This window comes from Falco cherrug, chromosome 6, assembly GCF_023634085.1.
Source record: "Falco cherrug isolate bFalChe1 chromosome 6, bFalChe1.pri, whole genome shotgun sequence".
Lineage (NCBI taxonomy): Eukaryota > Metazoa > Chordata > Aves > Falconiformes > Falconidae > Falco > Falco cherrug.
In genome coordinates, this window is record NC_073702.1 from 18,927,396 (window position 1) to 18,949,278 (window position 21,883).

General features: G+C 42.1%; 1 protein-coding gene across 2 annotated transcripts in view; it reads right to left on the bottom strand.

Annotated features, from left to right (window-relative positions):
• Positions 1-21,883, bottom strand: part of LRRC1 (leucine rich repeat containing 1) — a 106,776-nt gene that overhangs the window by 83,421 nt on the left and 1,472 nt on the right. For both annotated transcript variants that reach the window (XM_055714502.1, XM_055714504.1), the window contains exon 2: positions 7,276-7,393. In XM_055714502.1, the coding sequence (XP_055570477.1) occupies positions 7,276-7,393 (118 nt within the window). The remainder of the gene's footprint in view (positions 1-7,275; positions 7,394-21,883) is intronic.

Consider the following 21,883-nt stretch of genomic DNA (forward strand, 5'->3'; position numbering starts at 1 on the left):
CTCACCTCCTCTTCCAACTTACCAACATCCAATTCACTTTAGTGACACAGACTCAAGAATTCCAACTTTTACATAATTTCTTCGAAGTCGGCAAGATTTTCTACACATCTGTAGGATTTCGCAATGCTCCAGAATCTAAAAGCAGTTTGCAAGTACATGTTTCTTTTTCCCCAGTACTCTGCTTTGTACATCAATCCCTAAACCTCATGTGTTAAGACATGAGGAAGATAAAGTTTTTTAAGCACAGGTTTTAAACTAACCTCAAGGGAGGGATGGGAGAGAATACAAAGAAACTACATGTCACTAGAAACTAGATGTGTCAAAAAACAACCAAAAAAAAAAAAAACCTGCAACCCAACACAGCTGCTGGCAAGCAACCATCTAACAGAGTAAAAACGCCGTTCTCTCCAAGTCTGCAACAAGGGAGCTTTGCTTTCATTAGCACCTATAGATATATATATATAAAATAAGCCAACCAAAAAACAGTCACTGTCCAGACCCAGGCTAAAGCTTAGCTTAAGATCATCTGCGGTAGTGCTCTACCACCACACAAACCACAATAGTCTCTGGTGGGATGTCCCATGGCTTTCAGGTGTTCACAGTCAGGGTGGCAGTGAGTGCACTCACAGGACGTTTCTTGTACCAGGAAGACATGTCCACGCAGGAGCAGAAGAGCAATTCTTGTTTGTCTGTAAGTGCTCACCTGGACATAAATCAGTTGAGAAGGCAAACAAGCAACATCCAGCAGTTGCATATGTTAACAAAAAAAAATACATTTGCCAACTATACTGCCTCACAGCACAGATTGCTGGCTTCTTTTTCTTGTCCACTGAGCAAGAGAGTGTCAATTCACATTTATTTCTCAGCATTCTGGGTTGTGCCATGTACCATGAGACTTGTACCAGCACATTTGTGTCAGGGCAGCTGGTGGCAAGCAGAGAAAAGGATTTCATGGAGGTCTCTGCTCGGATGCTATGAAGTGCAGCAGATGTGGACAACCAAGGTGAGAGCACAGGGCAAAAGGCAGCAGCTGTTAGATGAGACAGCAGAGCCCATGTGGGGCTGCAGGACAGGATCAGAAGACGTAAAGAATGTCTCTACCTAATGAGCTTATGTCCTCACTGTAAAATAGCTGGGTCACCAGCCCAGGCTGAACTGAAACAAGTGTTCAAGCCTTTCCTCTGTCAGTATTTCTAGTCAGAAAACACTGGTTATCCTGCTTTCAGTGGGGGAGAGGAAAAGGAGAACACTTACCCACTTTGCAGGCAGAAGGGCAGTAATCCTACAGTACGGATTTGAGAGCAGGTAGCTGAATAAAAAAGGTAAAGCACTGGTGTGCATGCACTGATACACACAAGTGAGCTGAAGCCCCAGAGAGCAAAGCAAAGACTACACACTGCTCTTCAGGGGCATGGACTGATGCTCTGCAGGTCACCTGCTGCGTGCTCACCCAGCATTCTGAGGAAGCTTTAAATGACTTGTTGAATAAAATGTACCCATCACACAATACACCATGAATGTGGTGTTCTGAGGATGACTAAGATCTCTAAAGAGACTTTTAATTAAGTTGTAAAGCTGCTAGAAAGAAGAAACACTTCAAATAAAAAGCAGTAATGTCAAACCACCTGCAACTGTAAGTAGAACAGTTAAATACCGTTGCTGTTGATTTCTGAAAGTACCCTGATAACTGAAGACAAAAAAACCCAAAAGTTTTAAATCTGCAACTATAGTCCACTTTGGAAGCAAGAAAGAGGTAAAAATAAGGCTCACTGAGCATTTGGGACACTGGCCTACAGCTGCCAAAGATTGATCTCCAAAATCTTGGACACTGCTCAGACCATCCACCTTGCACAGCAGCATCTCTCTCCTTACACTACAGCATGGTGACTATTGAGATGCTTCTGAGGGACGATCTCTACTGTTAGGGTAATGCTGAAGTAGGATATTTATCTTTTGTGAATCTTCACATAAATGACAGCATATGTGCCATAACATGGCAACTGTGTTGAGAGAGGATTTTGGAATGAGAATATCCTGATGTTACAAGACTTGTGTCCACAACAGCCTCGCTACCAATACAGTCATAAGCTCAGTATGACAAGAAACTACAGAAATGGGTAGGAGCTAGTGTATTACGCGCTCAGAATCCATCTCTACAGTAGGTATGAAACTGTACACATTAAGAAGTATCATTCTTATTGGATAACAAAGTAAAGAACCATGTTGAGATTTTGGTATCAAGCATCATGCAGAGTCAAATACGGCCTAACAAGTTCTGCCCACACACAGATCTCCTCAGTAGATGCCACAGCAAACCCATTGCTCCTCGACTCACAAAGTAACAGATCTCAGCTCTGCTGAGAGCAGTCCACAAGAGAACCAGCATAATCCACCTACAAAGATTATCAAAATCCATTTAATATTTCCATTGCGTGCACACTTGCATCGTTTCCTCTGTTTTGAGACTCAGGGCTTGGACACAAGGCCAAACGGCAAGGCTACAGAGCACCTCCACGGAAGAACAGCTAACCTGAACCCCCCACCCGCTGCCAGCTAGGGCCACTGCAGCCAGTTAGTGCAAACCTGCCAGGACACAGCAACTACACTGATGCCATGGGCTTGTGTGACCAAGTCCTTGGCAGGCATGTTCAGTGAAAGCAAGCAGAGTAGCAGCAGACAAGCCTGCCAGGCTTCTGTCAGAGAGAGATAACAACATGCCCACAGACACAGAAGTGCAAGAGGCTCATCTCCCACATAAGCAAGGGGGCTAGCCTTCACCCAAGGGAGTGGACAGCGAGACAGTTCAAACAGCACTGCTGCAGCTGGGAAGGGCAGGAAAGCCACCCCAGCGCCCAGTACCCAGGAGCCACTGTCCAGTGTGAAAAGTCACAGCGATTTTCTTCTTATCCTAAAAGAGCTGAATGAAACAAGCTGCTGACAATCTGTCAAAGGCTTGAAAAGGTACTGGACATTAAAAAATAAAAAAAATAGAAATCCAGACTTCCACTCCACACCTATTAAGAGAAAGTATGTGTGGGGTAGCAATTTCTTTCAAACAGAAATACTACAATTAAATTAACACCTTCAGGGCATTTTAAGAAGCATGCACCATGCTGACAAAAACCTATCAGTGGGATCTGAGGGATTTAATACGAATCAAAGACAAACAAAAAGAACTCTTCTTAGAGAAGAAGGATACTAAAAAGGAATGTACCACCTCCGCAAGAACACAAGCATCTGTAACGTAACATACATAATCCCAAATATCAGCAAGCATTATATTAACTACAGAAACTTCATGCATTACTCCTCCTGTCTGGGAGAAGCTACAGAACAAGAAAAGCCATTAACATTTTAATGAATCTGGGATGGCAGGGCCCTAAGCTCTAAGAATTCAGCCTCCAGGGGTTGTGCAGAGGAAAAGGGAGGAGGGAGTCCATGGAGGAAACCTCTGCAGGATGAGCAGCACGGGTAGTGGCCTGCTACAATTCCCAGGGTTCTCAACCAAGCCACGCAGACGTTGGGAGAGAGGGAAGCTTAATGAAGTGCCAGCCCAGGTGCAAAGAAAAAACTGCAGAAATCTGAGCACACCTTTCTTCCTTTGGAGACTGCACTTCCTTTCTGAATCACAGGATCATTCAAGACTTGTGCCAGAGAGTACTGCAGTGCTGCGGGAAAACAAACAGCACTTCTGATCGTGCCTAGAGCAGAATCCTTCTTCTACCACGCAGAGCAACGACTTGTGCTCAAACCCAATGCAAAGCACAGGAGCCCTACCCAAACTTCAAGGACAGCAAGCAAGGACGCTTCCTTCAGCGACCCAGTTTCCTTGCAGAATTCACCAGTGATGTGACAATCCAGGAAAAGATTTACCCAAGCTTGGGGAGCCCGAGAGAACCAGTAGTAGTTTCAGACACACAGCAGCTGAGCATCCTATCTCAGAAGACGCTAGAGGGAATACTCTGAGTCTCAGACGCGCTTTGCTAGCAACTCAAAAGCTCAGGAACCCACTGCTGAAATCCCACAAGTCTGTTTTCTTTAGCCTCAGAACTAGTACATCAGCTTTCTGAACAACGTAAGACCAAGGGGCAAAGATAAACTGCATTGCCAAATAACCTTCAAAGTGCTGACCATCACTATGCTGTTTTCTTAGCACAGCTTCCCTGGCCTCTCGTATTCCCATCTTTGATTCATCCATTCAACCCTAACAACCTCAGCCAGACTAGAAAAGCACAGTGGGGATGCTTCCTAGGAAATCTGCATGAACACATGGCCTCACAAAGGAATAAAAAATAGCACCAACATGCAAATAATCCAGGAAAAGTTTAAGATTATATGGCTCCTAGCCTTCCCCAAATCCTTCTCCTTCTGGACCACTAAGGCTCTCGCCTTACCCTCCCCAGACTTCCCTCACGTACACCCAAGACCACAGGACCATCAAGTTTACATCCGCTAGATCTTGCAGTTTTACTTAGAAGGATTTTTGTAGCTCTAGATTCACTTATTAACCAAATCCTGTTTAACGGATTAATTACGTAGCACATTTTTAACACATACTAGCATGTCTTGGGCATTTTAGAACACTTGGGAAAGCCACACTTAAAGTTTTCCTGTTCACTTTTCCCAAGCGCCTATGAACTAGGGCTACTTACGCAGTGCTAAGACCGCATTGCACAGGCATCCAGAGCTAACTCCAAAGAGCTGGGAGGGATCCTGCCTAGGGGGATCAATCCCACCTCTAGATGCAACATCTCACCGCTGCACAAAACGCAGCTGACCACTGCGGCCTGGAAGCTCACCCAAGTTCAGCCATATGATATACCCACCATGTCACAGAGCTTCAAAGATCATATGCTGACCAAACGATTAGACAGTATGAGAAATGAAGACCTGTTATCATTTTATTATGAGGGAAATGGAAGTACTTTGTTCCTTGAAAACCCTTTCCTCCTCCTGTGATGAGAGGTTAAAATATAAAGGGCTACTCCTGTATGTAAAACTTTAAATGAATTTGTATTTGTGTTTTTAAGCTCTTGAGGAAACAGAATGGCCAGAACTGAAAGCAATTAGCGCACCGGACCAGACAGCTAAAACAACAAAAAACACAGAACAATGATCTCTTATTTCCCAAGTTCAGATGTCACCATCACACTTTCCTATTCATGCAGCATACTGCGTTTTGAAAAGCTGAGCTGTTTTTCTCTGCCTGAAAGGAATACAAAGAGTTCCTTTTTTTTTTTTTTCCTAAGTACTTTGAGTAGTTAGAAAAATAAAATCTGATGGAGTGCAAACCACCAAACAGGAGAAACCTTTAGCACGTTGAGATTCTGATGTATTGGAAGATGAGGTCAAAACACAAAGCTAAGAAATGAAAATACTGTAAATCTCCAAAATCTTTATGTGAGAATTTCCCCTGCAGCATCCCAGATGGTGTGTGTTTTGCCTTTTAATTTGAAGAGCTGCGAGACAATCATAACATGACCAAACAACAGAAAGTAACATCAGTCATCTTCTGCCACGCGGCTCCCCTCCATCACCTCACACGGTGCATTTTTCATTTGAATAGTCAAGTCGTGCAATAACTGTGATGTGATTAAGCAGAGGGAAGCAGGATCAGCCACCTTCTGCAATGAACCCCAGAGAAGATAAAGTAATGCAATAAAATGGGCAATTAACACTGAACCTTGGATATAGGAAAGCAACTGCTCCCTGCCACCTGCATTAGTCCAACCCCTCACTTGAGAAAATACTTCCCTGTGCAGTAACTTCTAATGACACACATGCATCTACCCAACCATAAATGTTCACACCATCTGTTCTTGTTACAGTTAAGCTCTCAAGCCAACTCAAGTCAGGCTGCTGAGAGTTCACATGGCTCTGATCCACCAGCTCTTTTGCAGCTAGTTATTCATTTGCAAAGAGAATTACTAAGACAACAGAGTGTTTCCTTTTGTATAAGGTCTGTCACAGACAGCATCCAACTCAGCCAAACTCAGTAGCCAAAATACTATGTCAATTAATACTCATGTATTTCTAAAATGTTTTAACTAATGTGTTGCCTCTGTCTCTCAGATGGTGGGTTATTTTCAGTTTTCTTCTCTTACAAGATTTTGCAAATGTGCATAAAATTATAAGGTTCACAAAAATTTCTCAGCAACTGCCTGGAGACTCATTACACCTCATCAATTATATTATCAGATAAAGATGGCATTAAAAGCACCAAACAAAGGAAAGATGCAAATCTCAGATAGTTACAGTAAGGTTGAGTGGTCACTGAATATTCTTCAGTGGCAAAGGGTCAATGAAAAGTTAAACTGTACAGAAAACAAGGCTCCCCATTAAACGATTTCTTCTCTTGAATATTCAGTTACATCCCTCACTTATTTACAAGCTTATGCAATCTTGCTCTCTCCCACCCCATCCACCACACCTCAGAGAGCATTTTGTGCATATCCACTGCATATAAACAAGCAAAAATAACTGACAGTTGCTCTAATTTGGTAACACAGATTCACTGTTTCTAGATCACTGGGTCAATTTCAGGCTGCTTAAAGGTGACCCACCAGCCCCTGAACATCTTGCAGAACTGAGAAGTTCACCAGGCCACACTCACACACACACCCCAAAAAAATAAAAAAAGCTTTCACTCCATCACAGCTCAGGACAATATAAGCAGCAAACAGTACAACCAAACGATAAACCCATGTGGTTTCCGACAACACATTTGACAACAGTTTATCCCAGCATCCTTTTCTGAATTTATCTCTGCAGGTGACAAACAGCCTCATTCTTTTCCCAGAAGTACAACTAGAAATACCAGCACTCTGTCTCTTGTTAATCACAGGTAAAAAGGAGAGCATAGAAAGAACTGTACTTCTAACCCACAGACAGACTTTTTTGGACAGAAAGGAGCTTTTTTCTTTCAACCTCTTTTGGTTTTTTTCTCCTTCTTAAATGCTAAGCATTTCAGAGAGCTCAGGGAAAGCAATCAACATTGTGACAGATACACATAAAAATGAGATGTAAAGCATTCTTTAAATTGGAAGATAAAATGGTCTCACAAATGCAGAACTGCAGTCAAGCGTTATTTTATTACTGCATTTCCACCATCGGCTCTCCTCTGCTCTTTCCCTCCTCCCCATCCAGAACTACAGACAAATCCATGAATTATGTGGAAAATCATCTGCAGGACATAGATAGCAACATCAGAGACAAAGTTTTATAGATGATGTCATAGGACAGTATAGAATCAAACAAATTAACATTGGAGCTTACCATTTCGAGACAAATCAAGTTCCACCAGCTGCATGAAATTCGCTATTTCTGGAGGGAGCCGCTGGATTTCGTTATCACTAAGTCCAAGTTTCCGTAACTTCACAAGTTGGAAGAAAGGCTAAAAGAAATAAAAAAACCCGCATGTCAGAAAATATTCACATAACTCACACATAAGCACAATAAACAATAACTGGAAGCCACTTTCAAAATTTGAGCTAATTAGAAGTTAACAATTAAAATCAGTTACGCAGACTTCTTTCAGACCTGGATCAGAATGAACATTTTTTTTAATTTTTAGGTGCAAATAGACCATAATCTGTGTTTTACCTAAAACTAAAATTTACTAAAAAAAGAACAAGACATCTGTAAAGCTTGCTGTTCAAGACCACAGCAGACAGACACTAGCGAAATCCAGACTGCCCGCTTTAAAATCATTAATGGGGTGAGGTTACCCAGCAGGGTAATTAAAAACATCCCGATTACACACCAGGGCTCATTAGGAAATTAATGCAGAGGGACTCTTCTAAAGGACGATCCAGAAAACTCACAGAGAGAGGCTGCCAAGGTCTTCTTCACCAGCAAGCACCATAACCAACTAGGTTACAGAGCCTGCCTCCCTCAGGAAGACTTTCTCTCCAGCCTCATACGCCCTCCCCTCTGTGGCCCAGTTTCAGAAGGACTAATGAAAGTTGGGCAGGATACGGACAATTCCAGGTCTTCCCACCCTGAGGAGGAACCCAACCCAGCCCTGTCTCTATGGCAAGGACGTGGGCACGCAATGCAGGCAGCATGATAACTTTCCCTGACCCTCAGCTATGGGCTTAGAAGGTCTGGCAGCCCCCAAGACAAAGCAACCATCAAAGAAGACAAGCCAAGCTGCAAGTTAGGTCAACCTCAGGTGCTGGGAGCAGCTGGGGATCAAAAGACAAAATGGTCATGAAAAACTGTTGAGACATAGGCATCTCTAGGAAAGCTGGAGAGCTCCTGTCTCTCCCAGGCAAGCCTTTGAATGATAGTGACTGCAAGCAGTGAGGATTTGCGCAGAATTAAATGACTTTATGGTCATCTCGACCATAACTGACCAGACTCCTCAAATTTCAAGCGAGTTTTCTGCCCCAGGAGCGCACAAGTATTTTTGCCCAGCAGTCAGAACCTGTGCATCTCACCCACCCAGGGCACATACGCATGCCTATAGCTTCATGGGTTTTGCCCCTCAGGGTAACTGGAAGATGCTAGTAACTTGGGATAATTCTACTACATTTAATCACCTGCAATCCCTTCTTGGAAATTGGCACACATTTTTTTATTATTATTTTATTTTGGTGCTAAAGTGTGTGCTATTAAGTCCCTCAAATCTATCTTAGACTGACACAAAAAGGGGTGGTAAGATGGGCATCTTACTAGGATACAAGGTAAAAGCAGTCTTAAGAATCTGTATCATGATACAGGTTTGCAGTCCTAGTTTCAATGTCTTACACACAAGATCATCAGGTTTTAAGTGCAAGGTTTTGCAGCCTCACCGCCAATTTTTCAATATACATTGTTGTTCTTTGTCACAAAAAAATATAACACCACTGAAACTAATATGTTTTCCCTGAAAAACATGGGTTCCTTTTATGGATTAAAAAGGATAGAGCTTTAACAAGTTTACAAACACTCAGCAGTCAAAAGATGTACTAGATCCCAACATAAAAATTCAAAGGCATTTTTGAGTCAGAATGGCACACCTTCCTTCCCCCCCAACCCCCAAGTATTAAAGGCCTTTGATACCAGAGCTGAAATTGTAAGAGGAAGATAAAAAACCTTTACAACTTCACATTTCTAGCTCCCTAAAAACATAATATTGCAATTAAAATAGCCACAAATGGTTTTCTAATCCTTCTTTGTCCTCACAAGATCCACAACCGCATCTTCATATCATTAACATTTTTTTGTCTTCTAAAACAAATGTATCCCTTTTGCTAAATATTTATTAATATGACTAAACCAAGAATCCATCAGAAGCTTAGAAAAGCACTTAAAAGATACTTTTGTGAAAACACACCAGGGGTACACTCCGCAGAAGAGATCCCAATCTGTCCTAATACTGTCCAAAATAAACACTTGCCAAAAAGTGCTCCTCAGCCAGTGTGTAACTGCTAAACTATATGACAGTTATAAATACTGATGTTCGACTACAAATCTTCTCATAAGCAACTGTGGTCCTTTTCAGAGATGGTCTAGAATGGCAAAATGAGAAAAAACAGAAGGGACATGGCTAGAAGACAGAAGGAACATCAGAAAGCTATTAAGAATTGGGCATCCCTACGAAGGTTTGAGGGCCCTCACCGCACCACGACAGTGTTGCATATATTTATTAAATGTGCAGAGCACATGTGTGCAACAAACAAAATTACACAATATTTAAAGGCAATCCTGTTCCTTTAACTGACTAAAAAGAAAAATGAACCGGGAGCTTTATTTCTAGTTTGCATAACAATATTTAATGAATAACACAATTTCCTAGATAACATCAGAAACTGCAGTTATGTGAAAGCCATTTCTTTGAACTTCTTGGGTTTGTTTTTTTTTCCTGTGAACCACAGAATTCAATCACTCTTGCATGTTTAGGACATCCTACTCCCTAAACAACTATTCTTCCTTTATCCAAGGCACATCATTAGGGCTCTAAAGCACTACAGGAGAAGCAAGTATCTCCTTTTTGCCAATTTGTTTTACCTTTCAAAAGACCACAGGGAAGAGAGAGAATTAAGAGCTTACTGAATAGAGTTCAACAAAGGTAAACATACATATATAAATACACACACATATGTGTGTGTGCACATATATATGTAATTTCTTAAATATATGCCAGCCAGAAACATGTTCCTAATTTGACAGCTCACAGTTCAGCCCATATTTGAAAAGCTCTAACAGACCCCGAAGCGCAGTGGGGTTGGCTGGCTGGAGCAGCACACCCACCCAGCATGGCAATAGCAGGTTTTGATTGCAGACTGGGTGTCTCTAAGAGTATCTTGGCAACACTTTTAATGCTGCTTAGTTTAGCCAGCCTAATTAATAGTGCTTCAATGAGACAAGTAATTCCATGAGAATCAGCACTAAAGAAGCCTACAACTTTCTATTTAGCAGTAATTCCCAACCCTCAACTGAATCTTTTCCCGCTATCAAAGAATTTATAAAGGTTTCTCTTATATGGATTATCTAAGAACACACATCTTGAACACAGCCCATCTCACAATTGCAAACCAAGCCAGTCTCCCTCTCCACCCAGCCACAGTATTTTTTAAAAACTTCATTTGACAAAATTGGGTCGATGTCAGCCAACAGAAGAAAAAAAAAAAAAAAAAACCCACTAAGAGATAAGTGCATGACTCACTGGAAAGTATAAACAGACCGTGTGATCCCACAGTCCTCAATTTTTATTTTTTTTTTTTAAACAATACCACTGCAACCAGCACTTGAGTCTAGAAAAAACAGTTAACAGAATTAAGCCAAACCAGTAGCACTGATAAAATTCAAGATCCCCTCCTGCAAAAGTGGCCAGAACACCACCTCCCCGGCTTTCTTTCAATGCCCAAATGACACCTCTCTGGCTTTCTTTCAATGGTCCACTCCAGCAACAAAAGACATTCATGCCTGAGAATCTTGCCTGACTGCTTTAGCACCTTTCGGGGAGGGAGGGGCGGGAAGGGACGGGACACGACACCAACAAAACACAACCAAAACCCAACAACAAAAAAATGGAAATAGATGAAAACAGGCAACCGAAATAAAAAAACCACAGGAGGACACCCAACACTAACCTAATGCTGTTCAAGGGAAGAAGCAACATCCCACTGCTAGAGTCTTCCCAGTGCTGGAAACACGTCACACTCCAAACCCATCTGGCATAGGTAGCACAACTAAATGCTTACTGTGTTAAGTAAAATGTTTCCATAAAAAGGCTACTACTAACAGCAAAGAGAATTAAATTTAGAACCTTTATGAAATCCACTGCCTAATTTGCAAGATGGGCCAGCATGAGCAGCAGAAATTAGAACAAGAGGAAGAATAAAACTGCAAAGTAAATCCTGTTTCAGGGTTATATTCACACAGGATAGAAAAAGATAAATTTTTTTGCCACAGTGCAGGCACTGGAGCTATTGCTGATGAGCTTAAAAATCTGCAAATACTTGTTCTTACGTCAAGTTTCACTTAGACACCAATATGGATTTTCAACATATGCATGCTGCCTCAGCTTTTAAGGTTTCTTCAGGAAATTACAGTATTATATTTGAACAGGAATTAAGTAAATTACCAAGACACAGTACGTTACCAGGTCCTGTTTCTTGAACACCACCTATATTCATTTCACCCATTTTCCAAATCTATACCTGACCAGCTAAAGGATATCTGCACTTTAGAATTAAGAAGTGACACACAGTAATCTAAATCTAGTTTAACTCCTAATTGCATTCCTGTTTCAAATCTTACTTTAGGCTCCACTTTCTCTTCCTACATTGTAAACAAAAATCAATGGGGGAAGCCTTTGCTTTATTTGTTCACTTCCATTCACCAGCCTATATGTTCTCCTCCAGCCACCGGAGAAGGAAAATTGCAATCAATCCTTCCCCCACCCTTTTTATACTGCCTCAGAAAGACCTTGGAAAAAGGTCTGTCTTCAGGCAAACAGAAGCAGAAAGTGCAGTTTGATTTTGGTAAGCAAAGCAGTCAACAAGATAAGGATCAAGTCCATGAAATAACCTCGCAGCACAGCTGACACAATGCTTTCCAGCTCCCCAGCAAGATCCCCAACCACTTTCTTTTGGTCCCTAGAAGTTACTTTTTTGCCTTCACTGTTGCACAACTTCCACAAGAGATGGAAGAAAACCAGTCATCCTGTAGGCGAACACACTGCCTGGGCGGGACACTAGGAGAAGAACAGGGATTAAATCACATAAAGCACAAGACAGCACTGAATTCAGGTGTTCTGCATCCTGGGGATGTGTTCAACAGCCAGGCTCTGGTACAAGCATACATACAAACACATCCCCCTGCCTGTCAGAAGGCGCAAAGGCGAAGAGGGAAGGGCAAGCTTTTCCTCACTCCACCCCCACCCCACTTTTGTAGAAGTCATCAATAGTCAATTCCTTGACAGCCCACCAGTAAGGGAACACTCAGTGCTAGGGATTCAAAGGGAACACCTGATGCCCTACGCTAACCAACTGGTGGTACTTCAGACACTGCTTCTACTCTGAAGTCAGCCAGCAGACACACCAGCCCGGAGCTGACTAGAGCCACGGCCACGCTTACACTCACAGCAAGCTGTAATGCACCCTGCCCTCCACTCAGACCTCGGGACACTCCCAGTCAAAAGCCAAAACTAACTGGTAAGCAAAAAACTCTTTCTAGGATGCAGTGCTGTACATTGCCATCTTAAAATCCACCCCAGAGACTCCTGACAGTAGCATGAGCGAGAGTGCTGAGGAAAACCAGCAGGAGCACAGAAAGCAGACACCCTCCCCTAGAAGCACATCCTGACTGGTTGCACAATGAAACACTGAGGAACCTGGATCCCACTCTGGATTCATGAAGGCTGTCACAAGCTCCGGGCAGGCTCCAGTGAAGTCTGGTACGGGCGTTATCAGCTTGGCATCTCCCACAAAGCCCGCTATCAACATCAAGATCCCTCAGGTCACTCCACCTGCTTTCGCCTGTGAGCAGGGACAGCTCGTGAGGGCAACAGAGTTCCACAAACATGGATACCACATGATCCACTGCACCAGAACCACTCCAATTTTCAAACAAAGTACTAAGTGAGGCACTGAAACAATTTCTCAGGGCAGGGACTAATTCACAGTGCAGCACAGCACAGCCATCCATCACGCCGCTGATGACTCTGTATCTAAATGTTACTGGAATCAGCTGATGAATTTCCTCTCAAGCCATGAGATTCAGCCGCAACTGGTGATGGACCATGGTATGCAGACTTCTGCCCACCTACTAGGTGACAAGCCAGCAAATGGACAACTGCTCCACGCAACTGAGGCCTCTAATTCTGTCTTCACATGTGTCATGGCAAAACCAGAAGTGCTACAGATTTTTGGCATGATGAAAGACTGTTTCACATGCCCAAACCATGCTTGTAGAATACGCTGAAGCTGTACTTTGGTCTTGTAGCATCCTAGAACCAACTTTGTCATCATGACTATAAAGGCAAGATTGCATACAAGACATTCAAGCAGGAATCCATACAAAACATTAATAAAACTACTAGGTTTCATGACAAAAGAAAGTATTAATGAAAGATCACATTGCATGGGCACGTAGTCTGAACCAAACCAGACGCTGCAACTGCTGTTGCCCCCTCCAATGGATGCTTAAAAGGCCGACGTGAAGGCTCAGCCAGGCAGAAAGGTTGTGGAGGAAGGGTCTAAAGGAGACCGAGCAAAAATTATTAAATGATGCCTCACTAAATCTGGCATTCAACATCTACCCACTGCATTTCTGGACCCTATTTTCAAAGCACCTGGCATTTTCTGAACTACAACGATGGGCCAATTGCAGGTTCTAGTCTCGGTTGTTACCATCCATTTTAAAAAATGAACAAGGGACTATCCACTCTCGAAAAACAATACACTGCAGCACTGAATCAAAATGCTGCTCTGCCAAGCGACGTATTGAACAGGTTGCCTCACACTGTTTCCCAGCAAGCAAGGATTTACTTTCTCTTTTATGTCGATTAAGCAGAGGCAACAAAGGTTAAAGAGCACTTGATGCCATAGCCATTAAGAGTACAGTGATGGAAGGGACTATGTCTGCCTTTGAGAGAGGCCAGAAAACATCTGCTACAACAAAATATGGATTCATTGCAGTTAAATGCATCTGCCATTTGGAGAAAAAAAAAAACACAAAAACAAACAAAAAAACCCAACAAACACAGATTTAATCTCACTAATGAATCTGTAGCATGCATTTTTCCAGTATACAACCTTGTTGGCAGGAGGCAACATTTTTTTTTTAGGCCAACTGATATAATTAGAAAAATAACTCTATGTATAATCATAACATTTATTTTAGAGCTAGAGATGTATAATCTTTGCCCAGAAACCTTGTCTTATGTGTGTACATCACATGGAGAAGGGGATGCTACTGATTTACTACAACAATACACCCCCTTACAGGAAAAAAAAAAAAGTTAAAAGTATTGAAATATAACCACCCAATTACCTTCCCCCAACTGAGGTCAAAAATCAGTAGAACTCAGCTGTTACTACAAAAAAACTGCCATTAGAAAATATTTAAAACCAAGCAGACTTCAAAATCTTCTGAACAATCTCAAGGACATTAACAGGGAAGTCACACTTTGTAGGGGAGACCAGACCAAGTTCTCCCTCTGCTCCCATCAGACTGCAGTCTTTCAAATTTGATGTCAAAAGGCACAGCATTTTCCTCAAGTCTTAAGCAATACAGAAGAATCCAGAAAAGATGAATCTGGAAGCTAGCAGAAAAACTAGAGATATTTATCTGGCAATCAACTTATTTGGAGCCTTCAACACCACGTTCTGTTTAGAGGGTTGTTAATATAAGAATCCTTAATGTTGGTTCTCTAAAAACCATTATTTATTTTACTAATTCAAGCATGCACTGCACCTACTACTAATTGACTATGCTCACAAAAGATTTTTACAAAAGGTAAGTATTCCCAAAACACTGAAGCTGTAAAGCTGCCGGTGTTCTTGGCAGTATTTTATATAGCATTTGTCATACTTGCAAAAAAAATCTTAAACTTTCAATAAAACTACCTTTACTGTGTGCATACAGTCTACTTCAGTTTCCACACAGTGGCACAGTTCTGTCTCTGACATTAACTGGAAGTATATGCTTGTTCAAACTGTATCGTACTATTTCTTCAAGGATTTACAGCAAGATGTGCAAAACTACCATGACCTTATCAATGTTAAAAGTAAAACTCAATTAAACATTTGAGGGTAACTAAACAGTGGAAAAAACATGACAACTCTGTTTGCATCATTAAAAACATCCAAGCTAAAGACAGGTAAAATCTTTTATATGCCTGTTCTCTATAGAATCATAGAACAGCTGAGGTTGGAAGGGACCTCTGGAGATCAGTTCACCCAAACCCCTTGCTCAAAGCATGACATCTAGAACAGGTCACCCAGGACCATGTGCAGTCAGGTTTTGAGCACCTCCAAAGATGGAGGCTCCACCTCTCTGGACAACCCGCGCCAGCGTTTGACCACCCTCACAGTAAAAAAAAAAAAAAAAAAGTGTTTTCTTATTTTAGACAAAATTTTCTGTGTTTCAGTCTCTGTTCATTGCGTCTTACAATGTCACAGGGCACACCTTTGAAGAGTTTTGCTCTGTCATGTCATCTTTACACCCTCTCACTGGGTATTTATATTCACCAGTAAGATCGCAGGAGCCTTTTTCTTCTCAAGGCTAAACTATCCCAGCTCTTTCAGCCTCTTCTCATGACAGATGCTCAAAGCCCTTAATAGTCTTTGTGGCCCTTTGCAGGACCCATTCCAGTATGCCCATGAGGGAGTACTGCTGGCTCATGGTCAACTTGTCCACCAGGTCACCCAGAGCCTTTTTCTGAAAAGCTGCTTTCCAGATGGTTGGCTCCAAGCCTGTACCGGAGAACAGTTATTCCTCCCCAAGTGCACACAGGGCTTTTTATTTCTCTTTACTGAGCTTCATGAGATTTCTCTCTGCCCCTTTCTCCAGCCTGTCAATGTCCCTCTGAATGGCAGCATAAACATCCTCCTTATCAACTACCTCCAAGGAGATCCCTGAACAAGCCAAAATCTGATTCCTGAAGTGTGATGCTGCTTTTTGCACTGTTTCCTCCTCTTGTGACCGTGAGATGGTGGAGTTCAGGATCCTTACAGCCAAGGTGACCATGGTCACTACAGCCACTACAACTCTGACCTTCGTATCTCAACCTGTCCTTCCTTGTTTACGAGGGCCAACAGAGCACCTCTGTCCATTGACTCCTTGATCACCCGCGTTACGAAGTCATCAATGCACTCCAAAAAGCTCCTGGATTGCTTAAGTCCCGCTGCATCATCCTTCCAGCAAATGTCAGGGTGGTTCAAGACCCATGTGAGGACCTGGGCCTACAAACATGAGGCTTCTTCCAGTTATCCAAAGAAGGCATCATCTACTACTTCTTCCTGATCAGGCAGTCTACAGCAGACACCCAAAACAATGTCACCCACTAATCCCAGCCTGCTCTCAGCTGGCCCATCTCCAGGCAAAGCTTCACATATCCCTACGGCTCTCTCACGTAAGGGCAACTCCCCCTCCTTGCCTGTATCCACCCATTGCAGAACTCCAGTCACGGGAGATATCCTACCACGTCTCTCTGATCCCAATAAGATCTATAAATTTTGAAAAAGGAAATAAAGCTTCTAGGTGTTTACAACTTAAGAAGGGATGGTTACAACCCATGAGTTAAATTTAAGGAGAAGTGTATGGTATCATTTCTTTCCATAGCAGATTACTGGCCACTGACCAAGCAAGCATCTTTCAGGCTTACGGTTGCATAATGGGAGAACAGTGAAATTTAGCCTAAACGGGGCTTTTTTTCCTGAGAAAGAGGTGTGGTTTGGGAAGAACAGAGGTACTTTTTCTTCAGGAGCTTTCACAAGATTTTGGTATGATAACAGCACCCTGGTTTTCAACACTACATGTAATGAGATACAGACACTGCCCAAGTCGAACGCCAAGCAGCAGCACACCATCGGCTTCTCTAACACAAAAACTGGGGCATGGGAGGAGACCAGGGTTTAACCAGGTCTCTTGGAGAAGGGGTATCACATCAATCAATTAACTCTACAGAGAAGCTTTAGCATGTAACACCAAGAAAAATCACAGATGACAGGTACAATCAGATGACAAGCACAAACAGAGAAGTGAAATGATTCAGTTGCATCAAATCAGGTTTACAAACAGCACATAATACAGACAAACTCTTCCCAAAAGAAGAGTTCAGCAGAATCTTAAGCCAAATTAAGTGCATACATAAAACTTTGAAAATTATTTTTTTTGCTATTGGAGTTTTCACATAAACAACATCTGCAAAAAGTCTCACGGGAAAGTGGTCTTTACCCTTTGAGTAGAACAAGTGCACAGTAGCAAGATAAAACCGCAGCAAAACAAGAGTCTCTAGCACCAACCAATGCAAAGAATGCTAATGATGCAACATAAAAGCCAAAATATAATACTGCATTCAAAGGTTCACAAGATATTCCTTTTACCAGTGGAAAAAAAATATGCTGAGATCCAGTTTTGTACTGCAAATTCTATGCACTGAGAAATTAAGTTGACAGGATGTACTGGCCCTTAAATTCTCATGTACAGGAGTAGGAAACAACATTTCATCAACTGCAGACTGATATATAGATTTGAAAGTATTTTATTTTGATCTGATGCTTTTCATTAGAGAACCTATTGAAATGCATCACGCAGAATGTACTGTTTTCTTCTATCAAAGCAATTTGCCAGAAAGCCCACTCTTCAGTGAAGTATAGCTCTTGACATGTAGCAAATGATATACTACACACCACAGCTTGAGTTGAAAAAGCCTTCAAGTTTTCATTTGTAAGGAAAATAAAAATGGTCCAGATTTAGAAAAAAACAACCCCCAAACTACACTTTTAAGTCTCTCCATGCACACTGGTGACCACATACTATGTTTTTTTCCCAATCAAATCAAATACAACGGAAGGCACTTAGGATCCAACACAGGAGAAGGAATTATTTCAGCAAGTTAACAGCCATGCTCTACCACTGGCCCTATACAAAGCCCTTCCTTTTGAGACCGAAGGGTGCAGCTCTTTAATTTGTCTTGTAAAGCAGAAGTGGTGAGAAGCATGCTGACAGCTAGAAATTGCTGTTCTGTGGGAAAACAACCACATCTGCCAAGAAAGACTAGAGAGACCTCAATATTGTGGAAAACCACTAGCAGCTTAATAGTACACAGCCTGCTCCCTCCAGCACATCCCACCAGGCTGGCTTATCCTGCAGGAAGGGCAAGAGCAGAAGAGGGAACCTGGGAGGCAGCAGAAAGAAAGGAGAAAGAGCAGACTACAAAGAACAGCTGGGGGAAAAAAAAAGTTTGCAAGGGCCGTCAAGAACCCAGCATAGAAGGAACAGGAGAGGAAGCAAAGAATCAGAAAAACAAGGCAGACAGAGCTGTTTAGGTCAGAGGAAGGAAGCAAGATCCTTGAGACCTCAAGGACAGGGGAGGATGGGAAAGTATGAACACACAGGGCAAGGAGTCTGAGACATCAGCCTAGGGACAGACGAAGGTCGTTGTCAGCATTAAGCACAAGTTCTCCATCATGTAACTGGGGAAGCGAGGGAAGAAGGGATTCAGAGATCCAGCGGGGCAGTTAAGGAGACCTGAGGAACGAATCAGTGTACTGACATGGGAAACCAAAAGGACCCCTGTGCAGTAGCCAAATAATGTAAAAAAAATTGTAAGTTAGTGTACAAATATAAATAATTAACTGGTATTCCTGAAAGGCTGACAGGTACAGCTTAGGGAAAAAAAAAAAAAAAAAAAAAAAACCAAACAAACCAAAAAAAAAAAAAAAAAAACCCAAACACGGTACTTGTAGGGAAAAGAGGGTCAGAGAAAAAGAGTTCTTTTCCTGGGCCACATATGCATTAATGCATAAGGGAACAAACAAGGGGAGGAATGGAAATAATGGGGGCTAAAGACATCTCCCTCTGCTTCCTGGACATTTCTTTTCAAGTGTTTTCCAGATGAACCCTTCCTGCCTCTCTCCCCTTAGAAAGAGGTGAAGAATTCTACCACAAATTTTGGTCTGCCAACACAACAAAAATAAACCCAACCAAGTGATTCTTCTGAAATAATTCCAGCATATTTCTTGTTTCTCTTCTCCTCAGGATACTTCAGGCGACTCTCATGATTTACAATGCAATATTGCCGGGCCTTTCTGCTAGTCCTTTCCCATAGAGACAATACAGCAATTCTTTGTCTACTGTCTTCTGAAGGGATTTTTGTGTGTTTTCTCTGTTGGGTTTTTTTTGGTAATAACCTAACACAGATCATGCTCTACTGTCCCCTAGAATAATAGAGGTTTAAAGTACGCTAGCAAAGACTGTAGGTTAAATAAAGCCTAAGACTACTTCTGTACCTGGAGTGTATTCTTATACTGGTGTATTGGAGAAAACCAACCAACCACCTTTCATTGATCCTTAACAGAAACGAGAGCAGGAAGAAACAGGGGTGAAGAGGGGATGCGTGTGCATCCAACACAACTTGCCCCACCAACTTGAGAAAAACACAGCAAGTCCCTGTATTCCAACATGCCACTTGCTGATATTTATCTGCCTCAGAAGGCTTTACCTTTGAAGGGATGAAAAAAAATTGCAGGAGCGGAAGGAAAGCCGATGTCTAGAGATAAAGCCATCATCACTGTCTCAGACTTGCTGCATGGCAAAGCTGGGAAAAGAACTCAGGAATATCTACTTGGTTTCAGAGGAGTATTACAAGACCTCCTGCCTGCTGTAACCGCCGTTTCAGACCACACCGGCCCCCACAGGGAAGACAGACTCTGAACTACCAGAGCAGGGCAGCAGAGGTGGGATTTTCCACACCCACTCAACTATGGCAACTTCTGCTGCAAGTCACAGCGTCTACAGGGCTATTCTTCTTCAGCATTTCAAGGTGAGCCGTTACAGCAGCAGTTTCCTAAGGCGGATTGCAACCATCTCAGTGACACAAACACCTTACCTGTGTTACGGGATACATTACAGCATCAGCACAGCCCACAGATGATTCACCTGGAATCAGCACAGATCACTGTGAACTTCAGGACTTCATCAAGTACGGGAAAACATCTAACTAACCAGCCACTGAGAGTTAATTAAGCAAGTCTCCTGACTTGCTTAGGCCTGAACTGAGCCCAAAACCAGTCTGATTTTGTATTACTGCCTTTATACACATAGAGAAGAAACTTAATGGAGCTAAGGTAAAACTAATCTAGTGCATTACACTAGATTAAGAGCCTAATGACCATTAAGATCTATGCTGGCCTAACAGTTTGTTAATTACACACCCTAACGATTTCCCTCATGTTTTCTCTACAAGTGGTATGATGTACCCCAGCTTTTTATACTTATTCCCAATTCTGTATCTGTACTTTGCACTGACGCCACCCTTTTAATGTAAAGGGGAATGAACAGTGTACTTTGCAGCCACCTTCCACAGCAACATCTTCCACTACTGTCCTGAACCTGATTCCTATAGTAAAATTTTTAAAACTATTTGCTGGTAGAAATGTTAAACAGGGCTATTCCCGTCTGTTTCCACCTTCAATAGATCAGTTTCACATTCAGGACTGCAGCTGTATTTTTGTACCTGAAAATCCTTCAGAGTCAACACTTACCTGAGATAAGGGCACTACGTTCCATTTATCAAAAAACATTAATGAAGGAACTGACAAGGAAAGTTCATAGGTTTGTGCAGGAAGCCCTAATAAAAATGCCTTCCTGCATTGCTGACAAGGCACAAAGTACTCAGGACAGATACGAGTATGTTTCTGTGGTTGTATTTCATCAAATTCCTCCTAGTCCAGCTAAAAACCCACAAACATATTCCTACAGTATATTTAGGCACTCCTGTAATCTGATCCATGCACATTAAAAAAAAAAAAAAAAAAAAAAAAACCAGAAATCTTTCTGACTTCAACTTTTGCTTGATTCCACTGCAATGCCAAGAAGCCCAGGTTGCCTTTTTTTTTTTTTTACCCCCTCAGCTATTTTTACATGCATGTGACTTAGCATGTACTCACACGTAAGTAATGAGAAGTGGTCTTTTTAGCCATCAGAGGACAAAAAAGGCTTACATTATGGTTCAAGGAAGAGGAGAAACAATGAACAGTTGCACTCTATTAATAGAAATAAATACCATAAAATACCATAAACAACAGACATCGTTGCGCAAATGTGCACAGCAACCAGTTTGTGGTGTATTTTCTTATATATATTTTTTTTTTAAAAGTGCCATAGGTCTCAATGGGATTTCAGTCACAGGCACATTTGATACCTCTGCAATAAGATGCGTACAAGCCCAAAAGCCAACACGAAGAAGAAAAGTCTAGTACAAAGAGACTCCCGAGCCTAATCTATGTGCAAAGCCAGCAGAAACTACTGGAAGTAAAAATAGCACACAGAGAGGCTGTGTAAACCAGTTTTGCTCTGCTTCAGAAGGATAAAGAGCTCAGTCGCAACGAGATGCAAACTCGCACCTAGGTTTTCCAAAAGAAAGCGCCTAATGCAATACATCAGTTCAACTGAACACCTTCACTAGTGTCTAGAGGAAAACCTCTCCACCATGACTACTCTTGCTACACTGAGTGAAAAAACAGTTAATGTGAGTGAACCAAGTTTAGAAAAAGAAAAGTAAGACTGTGTAAGTTTTGGTATGAACAGACCAACTTTGATACAGGTGGAAACAAAGGTGCTTTTGAAAATTCTTCTGGCTAGCAAGTTCAGTTTCTTGGATGCCAAGTTAGAGCTCACACACTTTAAAGGCGCAGCTCCCAGATAACTCTTCCCCTGCAGCGCC